The sequence below is a fragment of the Daphnia pulex genome, chromosome 8 (genome assembly GCF_021134715.1).
Source record: "Daphnia pulex isolate KAP4 chromosome 8, ASM2113471v1".
Classification (NCBI taxonomy): Eukaryota; Metazoa; Arthropoda; class Branchiopoda; order Diplostraca; family Daphniidae; genus Daphnia; species Daphnia pulex.
Window position 1 is genome coordinate 11,965,810 of NC_060024.1, and position 26,502 is coordinate 11,992,311.

Consider the following 26,502-nt stretch of genomic DNA (forward strand, 5'->3'; position numbering starts at 1 on the left):
AGAGCACTAAATTTCTTCTTTTCCCCAAGAGGTGTTGATGTTGCTTATTCTTCATTTTTTTTTGAATATTTTTTTTTTTATTTAATTTTGGGGGTGGATGGGGAGTTAATTTATCCTCAACAAAGAATCATTTTTTTTTCCACAACAAGAAACCAAAAACAAGAATTCAAATCTATAAAAAAAATATCTGACCCTAAAAAACTTTTTGAATTTCCACACGAAAGAAAACAAAAAAAAGACAAGTCTTTTAATCTCAAACATTTCTAGAGAGAAGAAAATAATAATAGAAGATAATAATAATAAAAAAAAATAATAATAATAATCACGCATCTGCGGGAATTGACAGGGGGTGGGAGACAGGTGAACGGCAGTAAAAAGTTGATATTTTATAATCTTTTTTTCCCCCCTGGAAAGAAACCTTTACCGTGCGAGTGTTTGAAATGTGATACAACTCAAAATCAACCAGGAAAATAACAAGCTTTTTTTTTCTTCGACTCGGGTGGTGTGTGTGTGTGTGTAATGAACAAATTCGCAAGTGTGTGGGGAGGATATGTCGGTGCGCGAAAGACGTCACAAGATATTCCGCAATTTGCCTTTGTTCCATTACTGAGCAATCAATTTTGACCGGCTAATATTATAGCTTTTGTTTGTCAACCTGCATCTTCCCCTTTTTGTATTTAGTTATTTTTTAAAGCCTGCATTCATAACTGTTAAATCCTTTAATCTCCGCGACGAATTCCAAACGAGTTCTTTGTTTTTTTAAACTTTTACATGATACGCAAAGTGAAAGAATGGCTAAATCAATCAAGATAATTCTACAAGAAAAGAATAAATTAAGGGAAAAGGTGAATGAAGAAAGAAATGACCCTGCCCCTCCAATTTTTCAAAGACACCAGCACACATTCAAGCACGAATTAAACAAGACGGTTATAATTGCAATAATAAACGACGTGTGTAAGCCAAAACGAAAAAGTATTAAAGAGAGCGGCAATGAAACGCAGACGTCTAACCAGTCGAAAGTAAAAACTAAACTTGCCCTAATGATTGTCCATTTGAACGCAATGTCTTTTTTCTTTAATTTAACGATATGCGCGAGCATCACGTGGGAGGCGCTGTTATTCTTGATATTTTCCTCATTTTGTTTTTTGAAATTTGGAGTTTTGCGGATAAGTGCAGAAAAGGTAAGTAACAAGCAAAAGTGCAAGTCAGAGTGATCAATCAACAGTTGTTGTATGCAGATGTGAAGATGGGAAAGATAACTAAATTGCAAATCGAGGTCGTCGAGGAAAGGTTTCTTCAAGCGTCGGTTTTTTTTTGTCCTCGTTCTCTAATTCGACGATACGCAACTCGACGATTCGGAACTCGACGGTCTCCTTCTCGTCTTTCAATCTGACCAGGTCAAAAACAAATAATAACATAAATATTGAACCCAAAAAATGTGGGACTCGGTGACAAGGAGGACAAAATGAGAACAGTGTGGTCAGGTGGTCGTATATATTATATACACACAACAACACATTAAAAAGCGTCAGAAATTTCCTTCAAGAAATAACCGTCACCCATTTTGTTCGTGAATCAAGTCCCTCCATCTCCCATTCCATTTTCAAGTTGTAATCTTATTGGCTTCAAATGTCAAATGGGATACAATATTTTTTTTTAAATCTCCCCTCCCCTTAAATTTCTCTTTGGGGGAGGAGGGGTTGTTTGAAAATTTAGATTTTTGTTTTGTCTTGGTTTCACCCTGTTCGTGTAAGGCTTTTTACACACACACACACACACTCAGAAAGAGAAAGAGAGGACAGAAAATGACGTCACAACTCTCTATGACAATTGTTCTATCAACTATAAACAGTAAGACGGGATGATATTTGGAAAAAGGAAAAAAAAACACGCACAAAAGCACGAAATATTTTTTGTTTTGTTTTTTTGTGGTTTCGAGTAAGACGAAAAAGATGATAAACAAAAGAAGTTTTTTTCAACACAAAAAAAAATGAAATCAAACACACACATACTGCCCTTTGAATAATCGGAGCACGTTATACAGACGTCATGGGCAATCAACTTTGCCCACGTTTCTTTATCCCCAAAAAGTATTATTAATTTTTGTTTTCTATCAACACTTTTACGTCTTCTACGACTGAAACGTTCTTTGCACAATTTTGCTTGGTTTTTATTGGAACTGGTCTCAACTGAGCTGGTCGGTTGTTCCAAAACGAAAAAACAGAAAATTTCTTTGCAATTATTCGAAGAAAAAAACAAAAAAAACACAGGATTACAACAATAATTTTCTCTGGGGGGTAAACGGTAGAGATAAGAATTAGAGTGAAGAAGAAGAAAAAAAAACAACTTAAGATTTGATATCTGAAGGGAGTTGGGAGGGTAAATTGAAAGGGATGTGGCGGGAGTTAAATCGACAAGATGTAGTATATAATGTCCTAAGAATTTTCCCCTAACTTCCTGTCTTGTTTCTTTAACTTTGGCACACGTCTTTGGCTATTGCCCATGAAAAACTTGTACCTGATAAATGACCATTTGTTGGGAATGGTATATAAAGTTATATTCCCTTGCACTGATTCAAATTTTGTCGTCGTCGTCAATGTCATCGCAAGAGACGACAAACAAACGATGACAAAATGGCCCACAATGTTTTTTAAACTGATATCTTTGTTATTTAAAAAAAAATATTTCCAAGTCAATCAAGAAATGTATAACGACCCGATTAATTTTGGAGCAGAAAAAAAGCAAACTGTAAACAAATGAGCAAAAAAAATTGTAAAAAAAAAGACAACAAAACGGTTTCGACGGCGCAAATTTCGCGTTTGACTAGAAAAAGCCCCGACAAAACTTTTTCCTGAACCAAGAAGCGTTCGGTGTGATTCTTATTTAATTCTTTCTTTTTTAACTTTTAAATTGTAACTAGCTTTGATACTTGAGCTAAGACTTATTGCCTCTCACACACACACATGCGAATCGACGCTGAGTTCAGCGACGGCGCAGTTTTAAGACAATTTTTTTTTCTTTTTTCTTTCTTTTGAAAACCACAAAATGGATGTGTTGGGGCTTTGTGTGTGTGTAGTCAAGGGGATGGGAGGGCAGGTCTAACACGGGGAGGACAATTGTTTTGTGAAAGGGCAGGGGAGCAACGGGAGAGAAAATGAACAGAACGAGGAAAAAAAATGAACGGACGAGTAACAAACACGGGCGCGCACGCAAACAATGTTGTAGTTACATGATAAAACATGAAACTGGGAGCGAGAGGGAGGGTATTCGAGTCGATTGCCTTTGTCCTTATTTAGTCAGCCAAAAAGATTTGTTGTTTGGTGGTGGTGGTGGTAGGGACATTAGAAACAAGAGCGAAAGAAGACGCAAGAAATCGGTTTTTCTTTAAAAAAAAAAAGAACTTGATGGATTGATGGGGCGAATTTCCTCGATTAGAGCCGGGGGACGGGCAAAAGGGGATGCACATGATGTGGCAAAACGGTCTTCCTATCGTCCTATTATTATTTCTTATTCTTAGTTTAGTATTGTCATTTGTAATAATCACCAAACACGTAATAATCATGATTTCATCGTGGAGATCCTGGCATAAATGTTTCCTCAATCATTCTCAAACAAATCCGTTGCTACGTAGGCTGAAACGAGTCCGAGAGAGCCGCAGTCCGTCACCATCAACGCGTAATTTCTTTGTTTTTTTTTACTCTTCTAACGACCAACTTGCTTCCTTTTGTTTTCGTCGCAATAGCTTCTGCTTTCGGGCCACCCTCTTTTGCTGCGACGTGTCACTTCTGCTTTCTTCCTGCTTTGTGTGTGTTGTGTGGTGTAGTGTTGTCGTGTACCTTCCTTCCTTCTTTCTTCGCCTTCACAAAGTTTTGTTTCTTTCACTTTTTTCCATCACTCCATTCTTTTCTTTCGTTCCGTCATTCGAAGCAGCAGAAGTGGCCTGTTAGTGGTCAATGAATCGTGGCCTTCATTATAGGACTCGGCGCCAAAAACGGGTAGCCCATCATGCCCATGGCTGCGGTCTCCATGGCCAACCTGGATATTGTCGTCATAACAACCGAGGGCCAAAAACGGAAAAAAAATCGGGGTCAGAGAAGAAAAAAAAAGCGAGAAAAAAATAGCGGGGGAAAAAAAAGCAAAACGAGAAATCGCGATTAGTTTTGTGTTCGAAAAAATTGTTTAAAAATACGTAAATTCCGTTATAAAATTAAAATGGTTATTATTTAAGATCTATGATAATACGAAAAATGAAAAAGACCACGCCGATTTTTTTTCAAACAGGTACTTTTCTAGTGTACCGCTGTGTGTACTTCCGTCACAAAATCCACGTGAATGAGGGACACAAAGCCAACAGATTTTCAATAAACGTTTCCTTTTTGTGTTTTGTTTTCTAGCAAATTTCTCTTTTAATCATTCTATTGCCTCACAGTGTATGACCTATCATCATAACCATCATAGTCATCGAAAACTCTTACATTACGAAACGAAACTACATTTTTGTTTTAAAAAAGAAGAAAAAACTGACAAAGGTGGAGGGGGGACCAAAGATAGAATAGAGAGGACAGAACATGGGCCGGAGAGAACAAGGTATTTTTGTAGCAGCAAGAGTTTCTCTACTGTATACAATGTCAAATAAAAGAAAAAAAAAGTAATCTCCTTCCACGGGGTTTTCTTATAAACGAAGGCAATGTTGGGAAGATAGGGGAAAAAAGAAAAAAAGGAATAGGATTTTGTTTTTGTTTTTTTATGACGGCCATGTGGGGTATCATATGTATAGAAATGGGAGAAAGAATGATTTAGAGGGAGAAAATCAACACATACAAGAGAGAAAGGAGGAATTGGGAGTAGAACAGTCAACACGGCGGAAGGATTGAAAAAAATAATAATGATAATTATAAAATTTCCATTTGAAACCAGACGCGTGGTATTATATGTGTACAAATTGAATGCCCCAACCTAAAACGTTTTTTTTTTTCAATAGACTCGGAACGGACCGGATATTTTTCCCCCTTCAAACCAAATGCAAATATACTAGTATTCAAGAGTGAGAATTCTAAAGAAACTTTCAGGGTCTTTACAACTTTCAACATTTTTCTACGAATAAACTCGTCACTACTAGCACGGTCAGACGCTATCATTCCTATTTGGTTGATTTTCACCACCCCCCTCCATCCACATAGTCTTGCGCAAAAATAACAACAACCAAAAACAAAGAAGGGACAGCCTAGATTTCTGGTCACCTTCATCACTCCGGAAACGCAGAAGGGATGCAAATTATTTTAATTTTTTTTTTCTAAGAACGTGAATGACAAACAGAATTGAGGTGGGGGGGTAAGGGAAATAATCAAAATCAAACCATCAGAAAGTCAAGAAAGAGTGAACCCGACGACTGTTAAGTTTCGTGTATGATACAAGCAAAAACAACACTCTTGATTCTGATGATTTCAAATTTGAGAACTATCTTCTAGATCAACGGACCGGTGGAATAATGACAATTCAAGAAAGAAAGTTGTTGTTACTTTTACGAATTACTTTCAACAAAAAGGCAGAAAAAAAAATCTCGTTTAAATTAAACTCAAAAACTTCCAAATAGTATCAGGGGAAGAGATGGGAAAACAGCCACACGAACGTGGTGGTCAGATAACGTAAGAACAAACTTCCAGCTGATCGATATCCCCAAAACACCATCCCAGTCCTTTAACAACTTATTATTTGGCCCACTAAACTGTAAGAGAAGTTGAAGGAGAAGAGTTCAAAACTAATAGGGCGCAAATTTATTACGATCTTTCTTGATGTTGCCAGATGGCGGTGACGATGAGCCGGTGGAAGATCGGACTTTGGGTTCGTAGCCTCCCGAGCGACCACTTCGGTGAACCCCCGTAGTCTGAACGGCAGACTGTTGGGCTTGCTGCTGGGCCGCAGCGCCAGTCAGAATTTCAGAGAGCGAAGTCAGGGCCGTCAACCCCGAAAGACCCAACGCGCTGAGGGCACCCGGTTTGGCCAGCAGCTGAGCCAAAGGCAAAGCATTGGCCAGCGCAGACGAAGCAGCAACTGCTGCAACCGCAGACTGGTTTGTCGCTTCACCAGCTCCACCTTGCGATCGACTTTCCATATTCGCTTTGTGGAGTTCAACACTACATAACATTACGAACGACCCAAAGTAAATAATGTGTGCACAAGTAAAAGTTGACATGATACCGAGCGTCGATGGTTTCAAGACGGAACAAACGGAGAAAATCCATTCAAGACGGGGAACGAAGAAGAAGGCGAAAGAGAAGAAGTAAATAAAAATAAAGTGATGGATCGGGATGGTGGTTAAATGGATGAATTCAGGTTGGCCGGACACAAAAAGATGGCAGACGGCGGGCATCGTTGGATGAAGGTTTTTGCGGCGGGCGGAGAAGGCGGGCGGAATCAGCGGGCGACGTTGGTGGTAAACAGGCCGTGGAAGTGTTTTGTGTGTTTGTGTGTGGATGAGGCGAAGGTTGTATATGAATGAGATTTTTTGGTGTTTCACAAGGTGTGGAGTACGGGTTGTTGTGTGGCGGTTGTGGTTGGAGTAGAATTTTTTTTTTAATGTCAAAATAAAAAAAAAAAAAAAGAAAAAGAAAGGAAACAAAAAATACCATGGCATTAGAGACTGAAGCTTTGTCAATTTCTTCTGTTTTAAAGATGATTAAAATTATCAACCAGAATCTTCCTTCTACTTATTTATACAGCTTATTCTACATCCTTCCCAGTGTCAAAATTAGATTTGCTCAAGAAAAATTTAAATTCTTTCCCCCCAAATGACTTGTTCAATTCAAGAATGTCACGCATCTTCATCCCGTCATAAAAAGTGAAAAGCCTGCTAAATAGGATCACGATCATCCTCGACAAAAAGCAGCTGCTGCTGCAGCCGCTACGAAAAATGCGTCAAGTGTCTACGAGGCAAGACACTTAACTCGACTCTTGAATGTCAAGAGTCAAATACGAGAGCGAAGCGGTAAAAAAAAGTTCGTACTAAAAGACTCGGTGAAATCATACCAGACAATGAGAGAAAGGAAATAAATGAGATGGACTGACCTGGTGTTGATGAGATACTGCGCCAGAGCCACCGATTCGGCTGTGCCAGTGATAGTGATGGTCCTTTCAGAGCTGCTTTCGCGATCTTCGCAATTGGAAATGCGAATCATTGCGCCACTGATTTGTCTATTTAAAAAAAAAAAAAAAAAACACAGAAAAATATTTCAATTAAAAGCTGTTTCCTCAGTTGCTTTCATAGTATCTCATTCCACAAAAAGTAGTCCACGCACGGAGACCGCCACTTTCTCCGTCAATTGAGTCACCCGACAATAAGCCGTACGTGTAAACGACTTCTTAATCCCTCTAGATTGTTACGTTGCACGCCATATCCTCCTGTAGTCCTCAAAAGCTTCTCTTTTAAGGGGAATCATGATTCTAATTTTACCAAGCACCTTCCTTTCCAAGAATAGACGACAGAGAGAGGGAGAAAGAAAGAAAATGGGAGCACATGTCCCACCAGTGATTTACCACCCCCCATGACAACTAGCGCAGTAAAACTGCACCTCATCCGAAAACTCGTTTCCTTCTATACGGGTGGAAGCAAAAGAACAATCTTATTGGTGAGAAAACAGTCGTGATTTACGATCTCTCGAACCTATAGCAAACGACCACCAACGAAGAGAGAAACGCGCTAAATCGATGATCTTACAAAGTCCCATTTCGAACGCCGAATAAATACCAGATGAACGAAAATAAAAAGAGTAAAATGTATATATAAAAAAAAAGTTGTTAGTTCCTTTTACTCCTCGTTACTCGAGACACAAAGTTAGCGTTTCCTATTTCCTTGACCTGTCATATTATCTCTTTGGTGAACATCTTTCTAGCGCATTCATTGTCCGGGGCCTGTGCCACCCGATATCCATTTCCTACTAAAAAAGAAAAAAAAAACCATCTCCCAGAAATCAATAATCACCGGGAGCTGAACAGTGAACGCGCACAACCACCACCGCCGCCACAATTCCAAGTCAATCTTTTTCTCCTCACTCTTTTACTTTTTCCTCGGTGCCTATTATTATTACTGCAGTGAGGAGCAAGAAAGGAAAAAATTGAAAATAATATAAATTTAAAAAAAAAAATCGATTTTCTTCCATCTTCCCCCACTCTCGCCGAGCCGGATCACACGGTTCATCTCTTTCACTATGGAGCGAGGAACGATGAGAAAATCGATCAGTTTAATTACGAGAGCGCTGGGAGAGCTGACAGAGCACACACACACGAACACACAAAAGTCCATCTCTCTCCCCATCCGCCCGCCCTTCGCGTTTTTTTCATCCTTCTCCTCTTCTTTTTCAATTTCACTCGCGCTTAGACAAAAGGCACTTCGGAACTGATGCCTCTTACACAATATTCGCTTCTTCCCCTATTCCACATTCGAGCTTATCATGCACAACTTTCATTTTTCAACCCTTGTTCTTCTCTCCTCCTTTATCGACCCATTCTCCCTCTCTTCCCGTTCTCTCGCTCTCCCTCTCGCACCCCCTTTGGTCTAGACAGAAAAGAACTTGATCATCATTTTGTCAAGCTTCCCTCTCCCGAGTCCCGGTTAGAATCAATCAAGCAAAATTTTTTAAAGAGAAAGGAGATCTTAAGCACGATGGGGAGCGCTAGACATGAGCTAAGCTGTCGAGAAAGTGAAGGAAAAACTCACCGAATTTCAGCAATTTTGGTGCCTCCTTTGCCGATGATGCATCCGATAAGTTCATTAGGTACAGCCATCTCTTGCGATTGCTGAGGCGCACCAGACTGAGGTCCTCCACCTCCTCCAGACCGAAGCTGACTACCCGCAAGCGCTGCCAGAGCTACAATCAAACGAGAAGTTGGATGGGAAAACAAAATTATTAACGGCTTACTACTCTGCGAATCAAAGGATTGGAATAAATATTCCCCTTTTCTTTCTTTCTTTATTTAAGTCGAAGGCTAAGATTTTTATGAGGTGAAAGACGCTAACGTACCTGAGGCGTTCATGGATCCGCCGCCACCTGTGCCAGTCAATCCGCCGAGACCAAGAGCCGCCAAGTTAGCCAATGGATTGCCAGATAATTTGTTCATCTGTTGAAAGAATTGTGTTTGGATCCAACAAGGAAGCGACACGATTCCGGAGTAGAAAAATAAACAAAGCGAGACGCAAAAAAAAAGAGAGAAACGAAAGGGGAAATAGTCAGGGGGGAACAAGGAAAAGTTAATAAAATATCACATATCATACTTATAATCTAGTAAATTTCGTATGGCTATTATTTGTCATTAAGAACTTAATCAAGCCCCGCCCTCTCTCTCGGTCGACAAAACGGCTACATGCTGTGTGGATCTTGGATAACGGGACACGAAAAAAAAACTTGATTTTAAGGGTAATACGCATTTCTTTTCAGCGGGGTGGTGTTGGCTGGGTGGTTGCTGGGTGGAGGGAAGGGTGGGCCGAGTTCATGCTACCGAACGACACTAGCGTGAAAGATTTGGGGACTTTCATTTGTTTTTTGGGATGGGCGCAAGAGACCAAAGAAAACGAAAATAAAACCAAAAGAAACTAAAACTGAAACTCAAATGAGTACATGGTGATGGTGTAGTAGCGCACGTGTGAACGAACCGATGTGCCTGGGCGTCTCCCTTTATCGTATTTTCACATTTGGAAGAAGAGCACCAGGTGGCGAAAGAAGTCTAGTCCAGGGTAACAAGAAGAAGGGGGAGGGCGGGGTTTGTTAGGTACGAAATCCAATGCAATCACGTGTGTTTAAAGAAAACAAAGAATGAAGATCCTTTTTGCTCTTCTTCCATCGACTCCTTTACATTCAAATATTCATGTCTACTTTACTTCGCCACAGAAATCAAAACAATTAAGTTTTTTTTTCGGTTTCAAAAGAATTGATTGTTTTTTTGTTTTTTAAATAAAAAGACCACTAGAAAGGAGGAGGAATAAAAAAAAAGTGTGTACGTCTGTGTGTATGTATCTGTGTTGTCCGCCAAGAAGCCAAGACTTACGTCCATGTGAACGGGGCTGGCCGAGTAAGCAGAATAGGCGGCCGTGAGTCCCGACGGTACGTGAGAAGACCCGTGAGGCGGTGCGGTCATGACTCGTCCAGATCCATCTCCTCCTAAGTAAAAGGAGAGTGGGACGGAGACGGTGGCTAACGAAATGGTTCCATTCTTGGACGGGTGAATTGGGGAGCAGGCGGCCGGTGGTGAGGTCATCGAGCTCACGGGGCTCACTGCAAACATTTGATGGGGCGAGGAAGCCTGATGGTGGTTAGAGAGCCAAGGGACAAATGTCGCCGGGTGCTGGTGGTGGTAGGCCGGCGACGAGACGGAAGAAGAGCAAAGAGATGAAGGTGTCGAAAGAATGGAAGGGTTGGAATGCGACGTGCAAGATGCTACCTCCTGCATCATCGACATCGTAGCAGATTGGGGGTTATAATGGTGACCAAAGCCAATCATGGGACAGGTGTTGGTACTGGAGGGCGTCGGGGAGTATGCCGAGCAGAAATCGTGTGAATGCATCATGGACAAGCCCATCCCAGCGGGGAATCGAGGCAGAGAACAGCAACCACCCAGAGACGAATGTAAAGTAGTGGTGGACGAGGAGGACGAGGAACAATGGGGAGTGTAAGCAGAAGTTGTAGACGACGGTGTCGACGACGACGACGTCGGAGAGAGCGAGGATGACATAACAGCGGCAACTGCAGCTGTCGCCGCCTGAACTGCAGAGCAGCCGCTAGTAGAATTACTTACATCAGGCGTAGCTGGAACGGCGTAGTTGCCCTGGATCGTGTAGGCCTGACCTCCAGCCAGTATGACGGGTCCTCCAACTTGAGGTTTGGGACGGTACGGAATGGTAGCTCCCTTCGGTGGTGACTGGAAACAAAGAGAAAAACGGGATAATTATTTAACAATCTAATGACATTCGTCATTAAAAGCTCGCATATATAGAGATATAGAAAGAAAGATAAAAGACTCCTTGTTAGCTTCTTCTGCACCCCTTTCTCCTTCCCCCACTTTCTTTAAATCGTGGGGATCTCTTTGTCAAAGAGACAAAAGACACGGAGTCTTCGTTACCAACAGACAAACTCCCCTGTCCGTTGCCCAGCTTGTAACAAGGGCACTGGAGGGACGACTACGACGAACTCAAGATCCTCATCTCGTCTTTCCTTTCATCCTCTTAGCTACGTCATCCAACACTCGTCCTCGAGATGATTACATCCCAGCGAGAGCATGAGAGAGAGAGAGAACGAGAGATGATAACGACCCTGTTTCGCCTTGGGCACACAAGAGCAAGAGGGAGAAGAGAGAGACGAAGAGAAAGGATCGTCAAGTAAAGATTTGTTCCCGCCAGACTCAAAAAGCAGAATCGCAGACAATGACACAAAAGAGACGCATCAGACCAGTTTTGAACGAAGTTATATACCTCGAGCATAACGCAGCAAATATGGTAGATGCATTGAGTGATGGCGTCGCTTGTTCCAGACACCGTCACAGCTCTCTCCGTCGAATTGGGAAGCATCTCCGATGCCACCACCACCGAGGCGCCAGTGATTTCTCGAATTTCTTTAATCTTTGAGCCGCCTTTGCCAATCAGGGAACCGCACTGGGAAGCCGGCATAATCAAGCGGAGCGTGATGGGTGGTCTAGGTATGGCAGTTCCTGCCAATGGACCACCAACTTCCTACAGAGACACAAATTAAGACCGAATTAGAGTCCAGCTGTGCTGAGTAGTCGCTGAGGAGGGTTAATCAACACACAATTCAAAGAGGAGCCAAGATCACGACATACAGGACACGGGAAATCAAGGTTAGTTAGACATAAAAAGGAAAAAGTAAAAGACAGGGGGGAGGGGATGGAAAATAACGAAGGGATTCCACAGCAGCAGGGGCGTTATCCGCCCTTTTGACGCGCTATCTATTCGTGTAGAAGAAACCCAGGGTAGTGTGTATCAAGTTTGAAAGACGGGCGGACAACAACCCTGATATAGTTAGCGCGCTATGCGTTCGTCGCTTCACTTGGCTGTCTGTGGAGTCGCCGTGTGGGTCATGTGTGCTGCAACGGAAATAGAATCTCAACCCTCTTTGAGAGTGAGAGAGAGAGGAGAGAGAAAAGTTGTCACCGAGTTGAGTTGTACACGGGAGCCGAGAGCGGATGGACTCGCTCATCGGGGATTGTGTTTACAGATGCGAGCCGCTACGAATGCAGATATAGCGACAGCCGCGGATTGAATCCTGGTGCCAGGAAGACGCATTTACCACACACACACACACACAGCCCTCAAACAATCTCCACCCAATGTTGGCTTGTTTTCGGTGGGGGATTTTTTTTTTTTCCTTCCCTACTTTCGTCTTTTCCCTATTTTTCTTCGTTCAATCTCACAAACACACACGCATACACACATTTTTAGACGGCATGGATGGATCGACTTGCCTGGTAAGAATTTCAGAGCAACGATCCATCACTTTCAATCGGAATAAGAAGGGAGAGAGGTTGAGAAGGAGCCTGGAACAACAACTTACAATGCAACCCACCACCCCGCTTTAACATTGCTTCAACAGAATTTTTTCTTCTTTTTCGAAACCCCCTTGGAATAAGGTTCGCGGTCGTACTGCGGGTTCCTTTTCGATTCAGCTCGAGGACAGTCATAGCCGGAATTCACCTCCGCATCTCCTGTGCGCTCCAGCCAAACAAGACGAAGCCCGACTATAATAAAACATGTGCCATCTTTCTTCATTACGACATCATAATTGGGATCTTTAAAAGGCACGGCTTCACTGCCTCCCTTGTCCGATGCTCCTTGGCCATTAACGCAACACTATGCTCCCTAGACTCCATCGATCTTCTTCAACCAAGTGAAAACGTTACGATCGAAACTACCCATCGGTGTAAAAGGGAGAGGGGGCCATGTACGAGGAAGGAGATCATTACATACTGATAAAGGGGAAGAGAGAAGGAAGAAGCGAATATCTTTAAAGAAAGGGAGAAAAATAAGATAGCACTGATATTTTTTGTAGGTACCTCTTCCAGTTTCTTGCAAATGAGGTTGAAGGCCTTAAAGATGGCATCCGTCGTGCCGGTAATGGTAACGATCCGTTCCGGACAGGATCCATCCGAAATGTTGATGCGAGCACCAGACTAATAAAATACAATTCATTTTTTTATTTTCCACGTTCTCCACTTCTGCATGCCTTATCTAGATAGCGTTAGCGAACAACTCATCAATTCTCATTCACGTCAACATCATTTGAAAAGAGGTTCTCTTCAACTCGCTTCCCCGTAACGCAAGTTTTTATCTACTACTCTTTTTACGTGGCAACAAGAAGAAATCCATATTTCTTTTCTCCTTCTTCTTGCCTCCCCAATTTTGATTACATCTCCCCGAAAACTCAAAATACGTGCCATAGGCACGACCGACGGAGATGAATGTTCGACAACAAAAGCCGATCAAATTGGACTGGCATGAAAAATGATATCTTTTCCCTTCCCCTTTTATTGTCATCCGCCTTCGACACCAGCCCCCCAAGAAATCAATACACTATTTATTTGTAAAGACGTCTCCAACTCCTAATGGATACGTACCTCCTCTCGAAAACGTTTGACGATCTCGCCTTTCTTGCCAATGATACTTCCAACTTCCTGCAATGACACAATCGAAAATAAAGAGAAACATTAACAAGCTGTTTGCAACAGAAGAAAAAAAAAGGGAAAAAGTCTCGACAACAACATAACAATCGGGATCAAGTTATCCAACAGGTATCATTATCCTTGCGTCACTTAACTTTCTTTTTGTGACAGTCGACTGGCCACTGAAAAAGAGATGGAGCCAAAAAAGAAAAAAAAGAAACTTACATGCCATCAAGACAACAGAAACAAAGAATAGAAGGAGGGCAAAAGGGCAGGCCTCTGCCAAAAATAACACGTCGACCGGCAACTGTCTTTCGAGGAATTGCAAGTAGCTGCCAACAAATTTCCCCTCGGTCAAGTCTTCAAGTTCCAGGGGATTTGCTTCAATCCTCTTTTCTCCGCCCGAAAATCTTTTGCTGAGATCGCCCAAGACAATACAATACACCTAATACCGTTGCGAGCGCTAATTGGTCAAAACACGAAGACAAGTCACCAAAGCAACCTCTATTGTTTAGCAACATTAATCATCCATTAACAAACAATCTTTCATCGCAAACCTCCCTTCCTATTGCCTACATATTCCGCACAGAGAGCAGAAGCCTCACAAACTTGGGAGCGAAGTTGCCTCTCCTATTAAGTAGAAAGGGCGCACTCCGCCCACCTCCATCCTCTGTTCATAGACGACGAGTGAGGCAGCAGGTCGATACGATCCAGTAGTCCCGAGTGGGGAAGCTTCGCGCGTGTTTGCCTGCAGCAAACACACGCGACGATTACAATGGAACCTCTGATTCAACAACCAAGATCTATAGAGAGATTGCCAGGCCGAGTCGATTCACCCTGTCCACAAACACACACACAACATTGGCTAAGGAGGTCGTCGAACACTTTTTGGAGCCAGTCCAGATGAAATTCCAAGACAGAAAAGAATACGCCAAACCAACTCACCCAATAACGTAAAAAAGTAAAAATGAAAAGAACTAGAATACGAAGGGGAGAAAGAAAGAAAAAAGCTGGCGACTCAAAACGACGACGGCTAGACACACCAGGAATGGTGACACATAGACAGCACAGTAGATTGTTTTCGTCCACCCCGTGTTTCGATCCTTTCCAGTCGATTGAACAGAAAACCATCGGCGCAGTTCCTCTACCCGAAGAACCCCGAGATTCTTGTTGCGGGGGGAAAAAATCAAGTCCCCAACTTGCCATTTTTGGCTCCAGGCCACCGAATTATTACATTTTTTTCTTATGAAATTCTTGTCCACAAAATCCAATGAAGCATGCAAGCGAGTCGCCAAGGAAACAGAAAATATAAAATCGCATTTTAATTTCCTTTTTTACACTCATCAATTGGAGGAGGAGCTGCAAACGTCAAGACGGAGCGGATGGTCGAGATGAAAAGACACACCCAACAAAAAAAGAGAAAGAAATATCCCAATTAAAAATTCTCGAGAAGGTCGGCAGAGCGCCAGAGTACCCCCCCCCCCAAACATGGGAGCTGCTGACGGCATTTCAAAGCTTGAAATAATTGGGAAGGCCAAAAACTCGTCCACTCGTCCCAAAATCATCTTTAATTGGATTCCACCTTCCCCCTCTCTATACATCCCCAATACAAGTGCCAGTGCAACGAGTCTGTCGGGTTGGTAGTTGGTAGTAGCTTGTAAGACGTCTCTGGCTTCCGAGAATTTTGGAAACACAAAAATACCTAAACAGCTGACGATAGTACATTAAGAAAGAACCAAAACCTTTGCGAGTAATTCGAGCTCAGCTGTTTCACATAGTGAACTCAACTAGAGCGGCTACGGCTACTCTGCCTAGCTCTGCAATCGGAGAGAGAGGCGAGTGACGGAGAGGTACGTCGACGACATCATCGAAACGACACCTTAGCCAACACGACCCGTCCCTAAAGTGGGAGTTTGAACGCATCGGTTCCGCACGCAGCCACGCGACTCGTTCTCTCTCGTTTTCTTCTCACTTCTTGACAGCAGGCCAGATATCCCCAACGGGAGAAGGAAGAGAGAGAGAAGCAAGAAGGGAAAAAAGAAAGAAAGAATGGTGGATAATAATAAATCAAGAAACATCAAGACATCGCATCCGCCAGCCGATATCGCACCCAATTCACTTTAGCACCTTGGGTGGCTCTTCTTGCCAGGCTACTTGATCAAGCGGAGCGTGACCGACAGTGACCCCCCCCCCCTAGTCCGTGTCATAAAAAGGAGAAAATAGTCGAGGGCTTATAATAACGAGATTGAATCGGGTACAAGTCAAACTGAGAAATGACGACAATCGCCAACCTTTGCAACAGCTGCCATTCCAACTGGCTCCTCCATTTCCAAACGACACGGTCTGATGACTTAAGATTTTCTTCTTCTTTATCCCCTGTTTCAATAGTCCATCGGACATAGGTGGCGTAGAAGGGGAGAGAAAAAAAAATCAATCGAATGCAACATCCTCTTTTCCCAGCAAGCCAACCAGCCAGAATTCCATCTCCTTCCACGGCCCAAACATTTCATCTCCGGGGCGCGGCCTTTTCATTTCCTCATCTTTTGTGTGCGTCGTGTATCGGAAGATGAAAGAACGAGACAAGGGTAGAGGGAGGGAGAGAGACGTCCAACAATCACTCGCGACACTTGCAGTGGCAGGAGCAAGGAACAGAAAGAGAAACATTGTGACGACGGTGTGGACGACGGCGACGAAATAGGAGGAGAGGTAAGAGCAAAGTATTGACCCGCTGTGACGACCGACGACTGTCCAATTGAATCACGCGGACGCTGTCAAAAATCCAAATAGTGGAAATGGACAAAATAATGATAATCTTCTCCGTCATTGTTTCCGTCCTCCATTCTTTTCCTTCACCCCCCCCCCCCTTCGACTATTTACAGAAGTTGTACAAAAGACGACAGGGTAGCTGACAAAATTAAACCCAAAATCCGACGCGAGATTATTAAGAAAAAAGAAATAATAATAAAAAAAAAACTTTTCATTTAATGCGACGAGGACCGTCGTAAGGATTGACGACAAGATTAAAATGAAAGAAGACCCAAACTCAACTAAACAAGGTTTCTCCTCTCTTCCCCCGTCTACGGTTCGTTTCATAGCGAACTTGAGCTCATTCTACCTGGGCAACATTCACTTTTTTATTAGTTCGTTTCTTTTTGGTCTCGGACGAGTTTCAAACAAAAAGAAAATTTCAAACATTAGTATACGGTCGGGTGGGTCAGGTTAGGTTGGGAACTGGGGACGACCGGGGGGGTGGAGGATTATACGAAGAAGAGCTGCAAAGGGAAGGGGGGCGGGCGGGCGGAGGGGATAGGGTGGGATGTCATCCTTGTAAAATGGGCTCAAAGTAATACCAGCTGATGGCGACGGGGCCCGAAACGAAGAGACTCTGCTCTAACAGAGTTGAGACACACACATATAGAGAGATACACACAGAGTGAGGAGAGAACTGGCAAAACGAGAAGCGCGCAGCAGTAACATTCGGATCGATACTTGTGTTTTCGAAAGGACTATTTACTCGGCGTCAAACGAGAAACCTCCCTTTCTCTCCCTCCGGCTGTCTGTCTCGCTCCCTCCTCTTCCAGTACGCCCCAACGACGGCGGTACCGTCACTACTACTCAATGCTATTATTACTGCTACACCTACTCGTCCATTAGCTGGGCCATGAAGACGCCCAGTCATGCGAAATCGGCAAATCACAACCCGACTCCCGAGTATTCATAATCATCAAAAGAAAAGCCCAGTGCTTTCCGCTCAGCTGAACTCACTCTTATAGTCTCCTCACTCGCTCTCTCTACTTCTACTGATAAATCAACTCTTCAATTCATCTTGGCAACCACCACCACCACCCCAACCCACCCATCCAGATCCCGCTGCTACCACCAAATAGACGAAGCCATCCACCATCTCCTTCCCATCAGATGGACAAAGCACAAAGGTATTGCAGACACACACACAAAGCCCCGAGAACGAAGGAAGATAGGTAGATGGGGAAGGTGAAAGAGCGAGAAGGAGAGCAAGTGAGAGACAGAGGGGGATAGAAAACAAAAGAAGACCGTCGAATTCGATCGATGCGAACTCAGCGCAGCGTGAGCAAAGAGCGCGCGCGTGTGTGTGTGTCCGGGAAATCAGAGAAACCCTACAAGGTGTTGAGTTACCTTCTCGAGATCAAGGGCCGAGAGAAATAACAAGAAAGACGATGAAGAATATTTTTTTAAAAAACTACGACATCCACCGTTTTGGGAGTCGTAAAAAGAAAAATAGACGACACACCATCAAAAAAGCTCATGGCATTATGGCAGAACGATAAAAGACGCGAGGTTGAGTCATGAAGAAAAGAAATAAAAGACGACACCATAAGAAAGAAAGAAAGAAAAATTAATAAAACAATACCTTGCCAGCCATGAGGAGGCGGATCGTGAGAGTAACGGACGGGGCGTCATGGGGCAAGCCTTTGCTGTCGACGGTAGCCATTGTACAATTCAAACGGCTATCGTTCTGGTAGTAACAAGTCAAGTCTTGATTGTAGTACAGCTCCACAGTCGATGCCGTCTTTGAGCGACGTCAAGGGACGGGCGAACGGACAGTGATGAGAAGAAGAGACGAAGAAGAAGATACAGGAGAAGAAAACAAAATCACGAGATGGCCCAGCAAAGTCCTGAGTCCAGGGATAATTCAAGGGCTAAATTAAACGACACAGAATAAAAAGAAACAATTAATTTAGTTATCGCAATTCAATTTACGTCATAAGTAGAACAATGATAGCAATAATAAATCCAATTAACCAGAGACACGGCCAAAAATAAAAACTAAAAAGATCCCATCTCCTTTTTCTTTCTATTTCTTTGCTTTAAACACCGCACCTGTTTGAGGATATTTCGGGATTTCTTTGTTTAGTAGTCTTCACAATCAAGCTTTAACATAACACCAATATCATCGGAAATGATACAATACAAAGTTGCCAATGAATCTTTTCGGGAGTCTTCTCAGGGACAACAAGAACGAGGGAGGGACATTGAGGTAAAAGCGAGGTAAAAGGTGGAGCAGGAAAGAAACTCTCGGGGTAGGTGGTGCGGGGTACACCAAAGACGCCAGCGGACTGAGTCGTCGACAACAAGGCGAGGGAGAGAAAAGGGGGAACAAGGAGCAAGCGACTGCAACAGTCGGGAGCGCACACACTGTAGAGGAAAGAGGAGAGCCCACACAAATGCCTACATGTCCTGTGGGTGCGTGATGCATTCGTTCGGTTCCGTTGCATTCGGCGGCGCGCGCAACAGCCAAACCTGCTCCTCCCCCTCTCCTCATCTTAATTGCAAACAGTTCCCTACACACACTCCCCCCCCCCCACCCTCTTTCCAACTAGCTAAGAGAAAGAGCTCAATGAATCATTTACGAGAAACAAATCCTAGAGTCTCGTACATTAAAACACAATTTGTCAAAGATTACCAACGAGGAGAAAAACGGGAAAGCTAAAAATGAATTAAAGGCCACACATAGTCGGCCCGGAGGTGAGGCAAGTACAGTGACGGCAAGAGTGATGCCCAGACCAACCGATCGATCGATCGCTTTTCAAAGTCCCCCCACAGAAAAAAAAAGATGGGCAAATGGAGAAAAAGCAAAGAGAGGGAGAACTGTGTAGGGCGCACTGAATATTTAAAGACGAGCCACTCTTGGGGTTCTCATGTTGTTAAGGGATTCCACCCGAAAACGACAAACCCTATTGGTAAAAAAAGACGGGACACATACACACAAAAGAAGACGTCAAAAGATGTCCCAAATAAGAAAAGAAATGCGACGAGTGCGTGTGTGTCTGTGTGCCGACTCGCGGGACGTCGAACTTGAAAACTTCAAAAGCCAAGTAAAATCCAGTTCACTCATCTTTTTACTCTTTGGCTCCAAGAAAAGAAGAAAATTTTCGACGAGGGAACGGATTTGAACAAGTATTAGAGGGCAAAAATGAATCAAAGAAAGAAAGAAAGAAGAAAACGTATGCGTATACACTCTTAGGGGAGGGAATCAACAAAGAAGAAGCTGCGCAATATATCCTATCCCTGCTTTTCATCCACCAAAGACGAAGCCAGCGTGACCAATCCACTCGACGGGCTAAGGGAATCCTATTTCGGACGGAGTTTCTATATCATTTAGAATTCTCTATTCGCGGTCCTTTTAAAAAGTCTTTATAACAAGTGCCATTTCCTTCCCACATTTACACACACACAGAGTAACCAACACGCACAAGATGGGGGGGAAGCGGTAGTTGAATCAAACACGGAAATGGGCGTGGAGCTTGCCAACCTATAAATAAAATGCTGCTTTTCCAACGGTTAGTGGCTGTGGCTGTGGTGTGTTTTGTTACCATTCCAAAAAACAAAAACAAAAATCAAACTCGAGAAAGACACGAAAGTTGGGGCGGACAAGTACGTCGGGACACATCATGACCCACCGTTCAATATCGATAGCAACAACCCCGACAACTAATTTGTTTTTGTTTTTTTTCCCATTTTCCTTTTCTTATTTTTTTTTTTTTGCTAGCTAGCTGTTGGAGTAGTGTCACGAATCGTAAAGCGCCACACAAATCAATCCCAACCGTCTCCACAACTTCCGTCCGGTCTTTTTCTTTCTTTCTTCATTGCCACACAGAGTAGGCTCAACCTTCCGTGATGTGAGCGCCGACACGCAACACACACACAACCTGTCGCGTTCCGAAAAAAGCAAATAAGAAGAGGAAAATTCTACCCTAAAAATTCTTAAAAAAAACTAAAATACGAAAGAGACAATTCCTGGCATCTGGAGAACAGAAGCCTGGCAGTTCATCAACACGAATCCATCATGTCTTTTTGTATTTGGATGCGAACGGGAGAAGCAAAAGAGGAGGAGGAAAAACTTGCATTGAAAGTATGCCGAGGATGACTGGCTAGCTAGCTGGCAGAGAAGATGACGGTAAAAATAAAAACAAGAAAAAAAAGGGAGAATCTTGACAGGAAAAGCTCCAAGGATGTGTGATCAACTGAAATTCCACATTTCCGGCCAGCAGGACTTGTATTTCTCTTTCCCTAACACACAAATGATTCAAGGTATTCTTCGCCGCTACAACTAGTGAATCATGCCATTCTTTCCAAGTGCATTTCGTTGAGTAAAACCTTAACAAACACACTACATATTGTACGACTAAGTGGCGACATCGCCCAACAGTCGTCGGTATCCAACAACAACCTATCAAGAAAACAAAAATAATAAAAGGAAAAAAGAGAGCTCAATAACCTTGCTGGACCAACGACACACACACACTAGTGGGCAGTAATACTTCGAAGTACCACACCGCTACAGTACCTTACGAGATGGTGCAGAGTGCAGCCATAAAACAAAAATAAAAGCAAAAAGAACAGATCTTTTCCTTTGCACCGAAGATAAAAACCTTTTAAATGTCGCGCGACCTTTAAACAAGAGGCAAGTGAACGAGTGTAGTACTTGTTCGTCCACCTGGGTGATTCTATTTATTCGCTTCAAACTTTCTGCCGACACTCTCGGGAAAAAACACAACAAAAAATCAATGTTTAGTAAATAGTGCACGCCAGCTCTATACGCCAGTGTCTGTCTCTACTTCACCACCAAGTCTAAAGGATCAACTACTCTTCCCCCCGAATAGACACTGATCCACAGTGATGGGATTGTTCATCCTCCGTCTCTACAGAAAAAACTCCAGACGATGAATAAATCAAAACATTTTCTCGCTACCTGCCAAACAAAACTCACGAAGTAAAATAAGAAAAAACCGTGACAGGATCTGTTTAAATTAAATAAAAAGGAACGGGGGGAAAACTAGTCGCAACCGAATCAATTCCTCACGCTCGAAAAAATTGCATCTAAATCAACATTTGATTAAACCTACATGTAACGGCGGAATTATCCAAGAAAAAAAAAATTAATAAAAAATGATTTTCGATACACGACATCTATAATTGGAAACTGGGGCTCGTCTGGCCGAGTAATTTTCAATAAGGTAATGAGCTCCGGGCGGTGGACCGTGGCCGAGGAGTATAAGAGGTTGGATGAGGAGAGAAGGAGGGAGGGGATTGAATGCGCGACTGGATGGATTGGATTGGATGCAGCCGCCCAGAATTCTCTCAAGGACACGACAGAACGGAATCGATCGGATATGGTTATGGCGGGCGACATGGAGCGCGATCAGAGGGAAAGGAAATCGATTCATCTTCCATCGAGGGAAATCAGTCCCCACTTTCTCATCCGGTCCGGATGAACCAGAAAGATGTACACCAGAAGGAGAGAAATATATATATATACAGACAAGATCCAACAGCGACAACTACCCAACATCGCAGCCATCCAGCAAAGCAACAGTTCTGTCGTCCAACCGATCTGCCGTGGATAAGTAATAATCTCTTGGCTCACTAGCACTTGAAAAGAAGAACATTCAACGGCAGACGGGGAAAAAATCCCAACGCCAAATCAAATACGGAGCTCAGTAATTCAGGAAAGATGAAAGACGAAATGGGAAGTCAAACAGTGTGCCATCATCTTTTGCTCAGCAGTCCTCCTCCACGCCCCCCTTCAAACATACAGAGAAGAGAAAGAAGAAGAAGCTCACCGGGGCCAGGGGAGCGTGACTTTCGTGAGCCAGAACGACTGTCATTATCTTCCCTGTAGACTCGCGCCACCACTCCAATCTCAATCCAATCTCGCTAAAGCTCTCAGGTCATGTCTCTTTCATGGCTTTACCTTTTCTATCCGGTTGAAACGTGCTCAATGTGTTCTCCCCTTCGCCCGATTGCGAAATGATGGAAACAAAAGACGCACTAGCATACGAGAATTAGAAAAGGGGAGATAGAAAAAATAGAAGAAGAAAAAAAAAACGAAATTCGAGACATGCCTCATTAGAACACGCAAGCTTCTCTCCTGTCCACGACATCTGCCGACCCAACGACACGCACACTTCCTTCACAGTGTGTACAAACTCTCAAAAGAAGACGAACAAGTTTCCTTGACTCTCGACGACAACCTGAACCCGGCTAATCTGTCACGAACGGTCTTCCCTTTTCCTTATTCAGGGAGATAAAAGACGACGACGACGACGCCAACTTTGGAAGCATCCACCAGTCGGTAGGTAAAGAACGAAACGAAACTAATCAAACCTAGTGGATACGAAGGCGTGGCCAAGGAAGAAAAATTGGTCATGAAAAATTCATGATGACATTGGGTCACCTTCCTATCGGGGGTCCACCAGGTGATGGAGACAGAACTCCGAAAGCCGATCGGAAGCTTTTCTCAAGATTACGCCCGGGCAAATGGAACCTTTGCACAAAAATGAATCATCTCCCACGTCCAACCAAACAAGACGTCGACTGCCCACAGGGGACCGTCTATCACAAACATGTACACACACACACACCAACATCTAGCAGCTACACACATCAATGAAAAGGTGGATGAAGAAAAATGATGCACATATAATGTGCACTGCGCTCGGCAACGATAAAAACAGCAAGCAAGGAAAAAAAAATATAAAAAGTACGACATATTACGTTCGTGAAAGATGGAACGACTGTAGCGCACGCTATTTTGAATAGACGATGTTATTTGTCATTTCAATCTTTCCCCTTTTTAAAACCCCCCCGGTGATGGAATGAAAGGAAAAGTTAAGGTGCTCGGTGGAGATTGATCAATGTTAACTGGTACCCATACATCCGTATTCCTATGTTAACCCCCATCATATTTCACTCTCTTTCTCCCCAAAGCGGATGTAATCTCCCATCCTACACTTCCCAATTCCCCAGCGTAGACTATACACGTCTTAAATTCAAACTGCGAGCAAGCTTTCAATCGATAAGAGCAATTGTTTTGCCATACAACATACACGAACGGCTTCTATTGAGAAATTCAATTCTGAATCCACCTCTCCTCTTTCTCCCTTCTCTCTGTACAGCATTTGCCGCCATCATCATTGGCCGTCATCTTCCGGACGAGCTCTTCAGTATTAGATTTGTACTCGATCCTGTTTCCCCCCCCCTTTTCGTTTTGAATACATCACCGATGGCAACGACAGCAGCGTCCATATTATACTACACTCCCCCCCCTCTTCGCTTACACGGTGGACACAAGAGAGAAGCCAATTTGGACGTCGTCGTCGGAAATATATATACACACAATAGGAAATGATGTATTTACGTTTATGCTGCTCAACTAGAGAACAAGATAAAAAAAAAAAGAGTAGAACCTAACGCAAGGACCGAGGGCGCGCAGGATCAGAGTTCGGGAGAAGCTTAGCTAGGCGTCGCTATGGAAACGTTGAGCTTCTGCTTCGGACTAGTACACGTAACTTTTTAACCAAAGACAACACGAGAATAAGAAAAAAGGAACGCGTCTTAGTGCTATAAGCTGAATAGGGAGGACGGGGATCGCATGGAGTGGTTGGAGTAGTCGCTCGGACCAATTAGCCCAGCGAGAGAGGACCCCCAGCAAGCAAGCATACACACACCCACCCGTAACTCAAAGAGTTAATAACGTGGTTGTGGAGCACAAGATAAAGAAAACGCGCATCTATAAAAAGTATGATGCATGCACAAAAGATGGGTTAGTCGCCATCCTAGTAAGCAGTAGAGCCAGTACAGTTGGGGAGAGTACCTAACGCTCACACAAAGATCAATAATTTTCGACAATGGAAGAAGAAGCGACGAGAGCTTCTTGCCTCTGCAGACTCTACACTACTACCTTGCCCATGAAGGAAGACTGAGGGGGTGCTTTTTAACAATGCGCATACATGTATACGGGTATATTCAAGAGCAAAATCTCATAGACCAAAAAAGAAAATAGAAGAGGGAGAGACTGTCGGCATCATTATTCGACGACGGGAAACTAATCCGTCATTAGAGTCACGAGAGACAGAAGGAGATGGGGCGACACGGCGCAGCTCTTATCTGCAGTTTGAACAGTCCTCTCTCTGCCAGCGTCCCATTGTTATATATAAAACACCCGGCCCTGTAACCCCACAGATTCATGAACACGCTATTCCATTTATCTAAACTTTTCCAAAGGCGCCAACACACAATAGAGGCTTTAATTGCAAACACCCCCAACCTTTTTCCTTCCTACCATATACTTCGACATGGATCGATCATTAAAAGGAAGACGTGAGAAAATAAAAAGAAAAAGAGAAAAAGGATTTCTTCAAATAACGAAATATAAAAAAGACCAAATCGTTTGGTAATTCCTAGCGAATAAGATTGCAATAAAATGGGAGAGACTGACTAACCTGACTACACACGTACAATCAGACGAATATAGAGATGGAACCTTACAGCAATTTTGAATTGCAAATGGACGCTAATGGCGGCTGAGCCCAGACCGTCCCTTTGAATCCCCCATCATAGAAACGTTCAACGAGTAAAACGAATCACGAATGGAAATTCAATAGTAGAATCTCCATTTAAACCCTTGAATTAAAGCCCACCCTCAACAAAGAGAAGTCGATAAAAATAAAAGATACAATCAAAAATTCTCCCCAATTAATAATTTACAAATAGCATTTCAAAATCAAAGACTGATAAGCCAATCGAGGCCTATTAAAAAACTAAATTTGAACCACCCACCCTTGGTAATCGCTTCTGACAAAACGTGGTCGCCTAAAAACGTGCGTTATAAACAATCTGAGAAAAAGCAAGCAGCTTCTTCTCAATCCGTGGGGGCCAAAAAAACCGCTTCATTACGTATTCCGTTGATGCTACCGATTTATTCACGACGTGTCTACTGGGAAAGACGAGAAGAAAAGAGACCCCACAGGAATCCCGATACTCGGGCGTTGACTTTGCTACGACGTGTCTGCCAGCCCCCAATGGCAAAAAGCTGAAATGCCACGAATATCCACGTTGATAAGACTGTATCGTTTCAATCCAACATGTCGGTTGAACCGAAAAAGAAAAAAAAAACAAATCTAATATGGAATACCTGGAACGTCGCTAACCACTAATCTAACGAACGAAACTATGTCTCACACACACAACTTTCATTAAGTGAAAAAGGATCGCTGCCAACATAAAAACTTCTGTTTAGCTACAACTTTTTCGAGTCCCGGGATGGGGGGAAAAAATGGAGGCGATTACAGATTTTCGTGAAATTATCTCACATTGTACGGGGAACACTAATGAAACCACGAGTGTTATCTATCTTTGGCTTTATCGTTACACTGAAGTCATCGTGACTGATAAAAGACGGTGGAAAGCCCATGATAAAAATGCATCGAAAAATATACATCAGATTGGGCTCACACAACAGGGCCAGAAATGAAAAAATAAAAGAATAAATTCACCCAAAATGCAACTACGAAACCTATCAGATTTTATAATTACTTTTCTACTTTTCATTTCAAAAAATTTTAGTCAAGGCTCATGGACGACGAGCTCGCGGTCAGAGGCCGGGAACTCATGAGCTAGCACACACGAGATTGTTTCACAAAAACGTACTAGAAAAATTCTATTCTCGGGACATTCGTGGATGAAAATTCGACAAAACGATAGTAGAAAACTTAGTCTATACCAAATACACATATTCAGACACTTACAATTGATAGAAAATAGTTATATTCACCTGGAAAAAGGGCCAAATTTCGGTAAACACTCTCCTCTTGATTACCAGCTTGAGTCTCTTGCCAACCACGCTCACAGAAGTCTACGAAAACCTGCTGTGTCAGATCGCCGTCAGAGGTCTCTCAGAAATATATTTTAAAGAATTCATTCTAGTTTTTTATAAAACTTATTAGAAATTTCAATTGATTAAATATTTAAAAAAATTATAGACCTGTTTTTACAGAATAAAATGATAACTTATAACTTTAT

The 26,502-nt window shown here is 43.0% G+C and overlaps 1 protein-coding gene across 8 annotated transcripts; it reads right to left on the reverse strand.

The window, feature by feature from the left end:
- Positions 1-1,907: 1,907 nt before the first annotated feature.
- Positions 1,908-26,370, reverse strand: LOC124199928 (poly(rC)-binding protein 3-like). Of its 8 annotated transcripts, none has more exons than XM_046595980.1 (10): positions 26,255-26,347; positions 18,050-18,338; positions 13,615-13,671; positions 13,054-13,170; positions 11,459-11,716; positions 10,786-10,908; positions 9,018-9,114; positions 8,714-8,864; positions 7,066-7,191; positions 1,908-4,035 (listed from the first exon to the last, which is right to left on the reverse strand). In XM_046595980.1, exons 2-10 carry the CDS (start codon positions 18,128-18,130, stop codon positions 3,951-3,953), a joined length of 1,095 nt encoding a protein of 364 aa, XP_046451936.1. In that variant the 5' UTR covers positions 18,131-18,338; positions 26,255-26,347; the 3' UTR covers positions 1,908-3,950. The 8 variants fall into 8 exon arrangements, with proteins under 8 accessions (XP_046451936.1, XP_046451937.1, XP_046451934.1 ...); XM_046595981.1 differs by having other exon boundaries at positions 26,229-26,319; XM_046595978.1 differs by having other exon boundaries at positions 10,039-10,908; positions 26,255-26,316.
- Positions 26,371-26,502: the final 132 nt, after the last annotated feature.

Bases quoted from the DNA above. Each gene is read 5' to 3' on its own strand.
- LOC124199928 (XM_046595974.1), bottom strand. From the start codon at position 18,130: ATGGCTACCGTCGACAGCAAAGGCTTGCCCCATGACGCCCCGTCCGTT. The intron at 13,171-13,614 runs GTACGTATCCAT...GTATTTTATTAG, and splicing joins TCAAACGTTTTCGAGAGGAG to TCTGGTGCTCGCATCAACAT. The intron at 8,865-9,017 runs GTACGTTAGCGT...GTTTGATTGTAG, and splicing joins CGGATCCATGAACGCCTCAG to CTCTGGCAGCGCTTGCGGGT.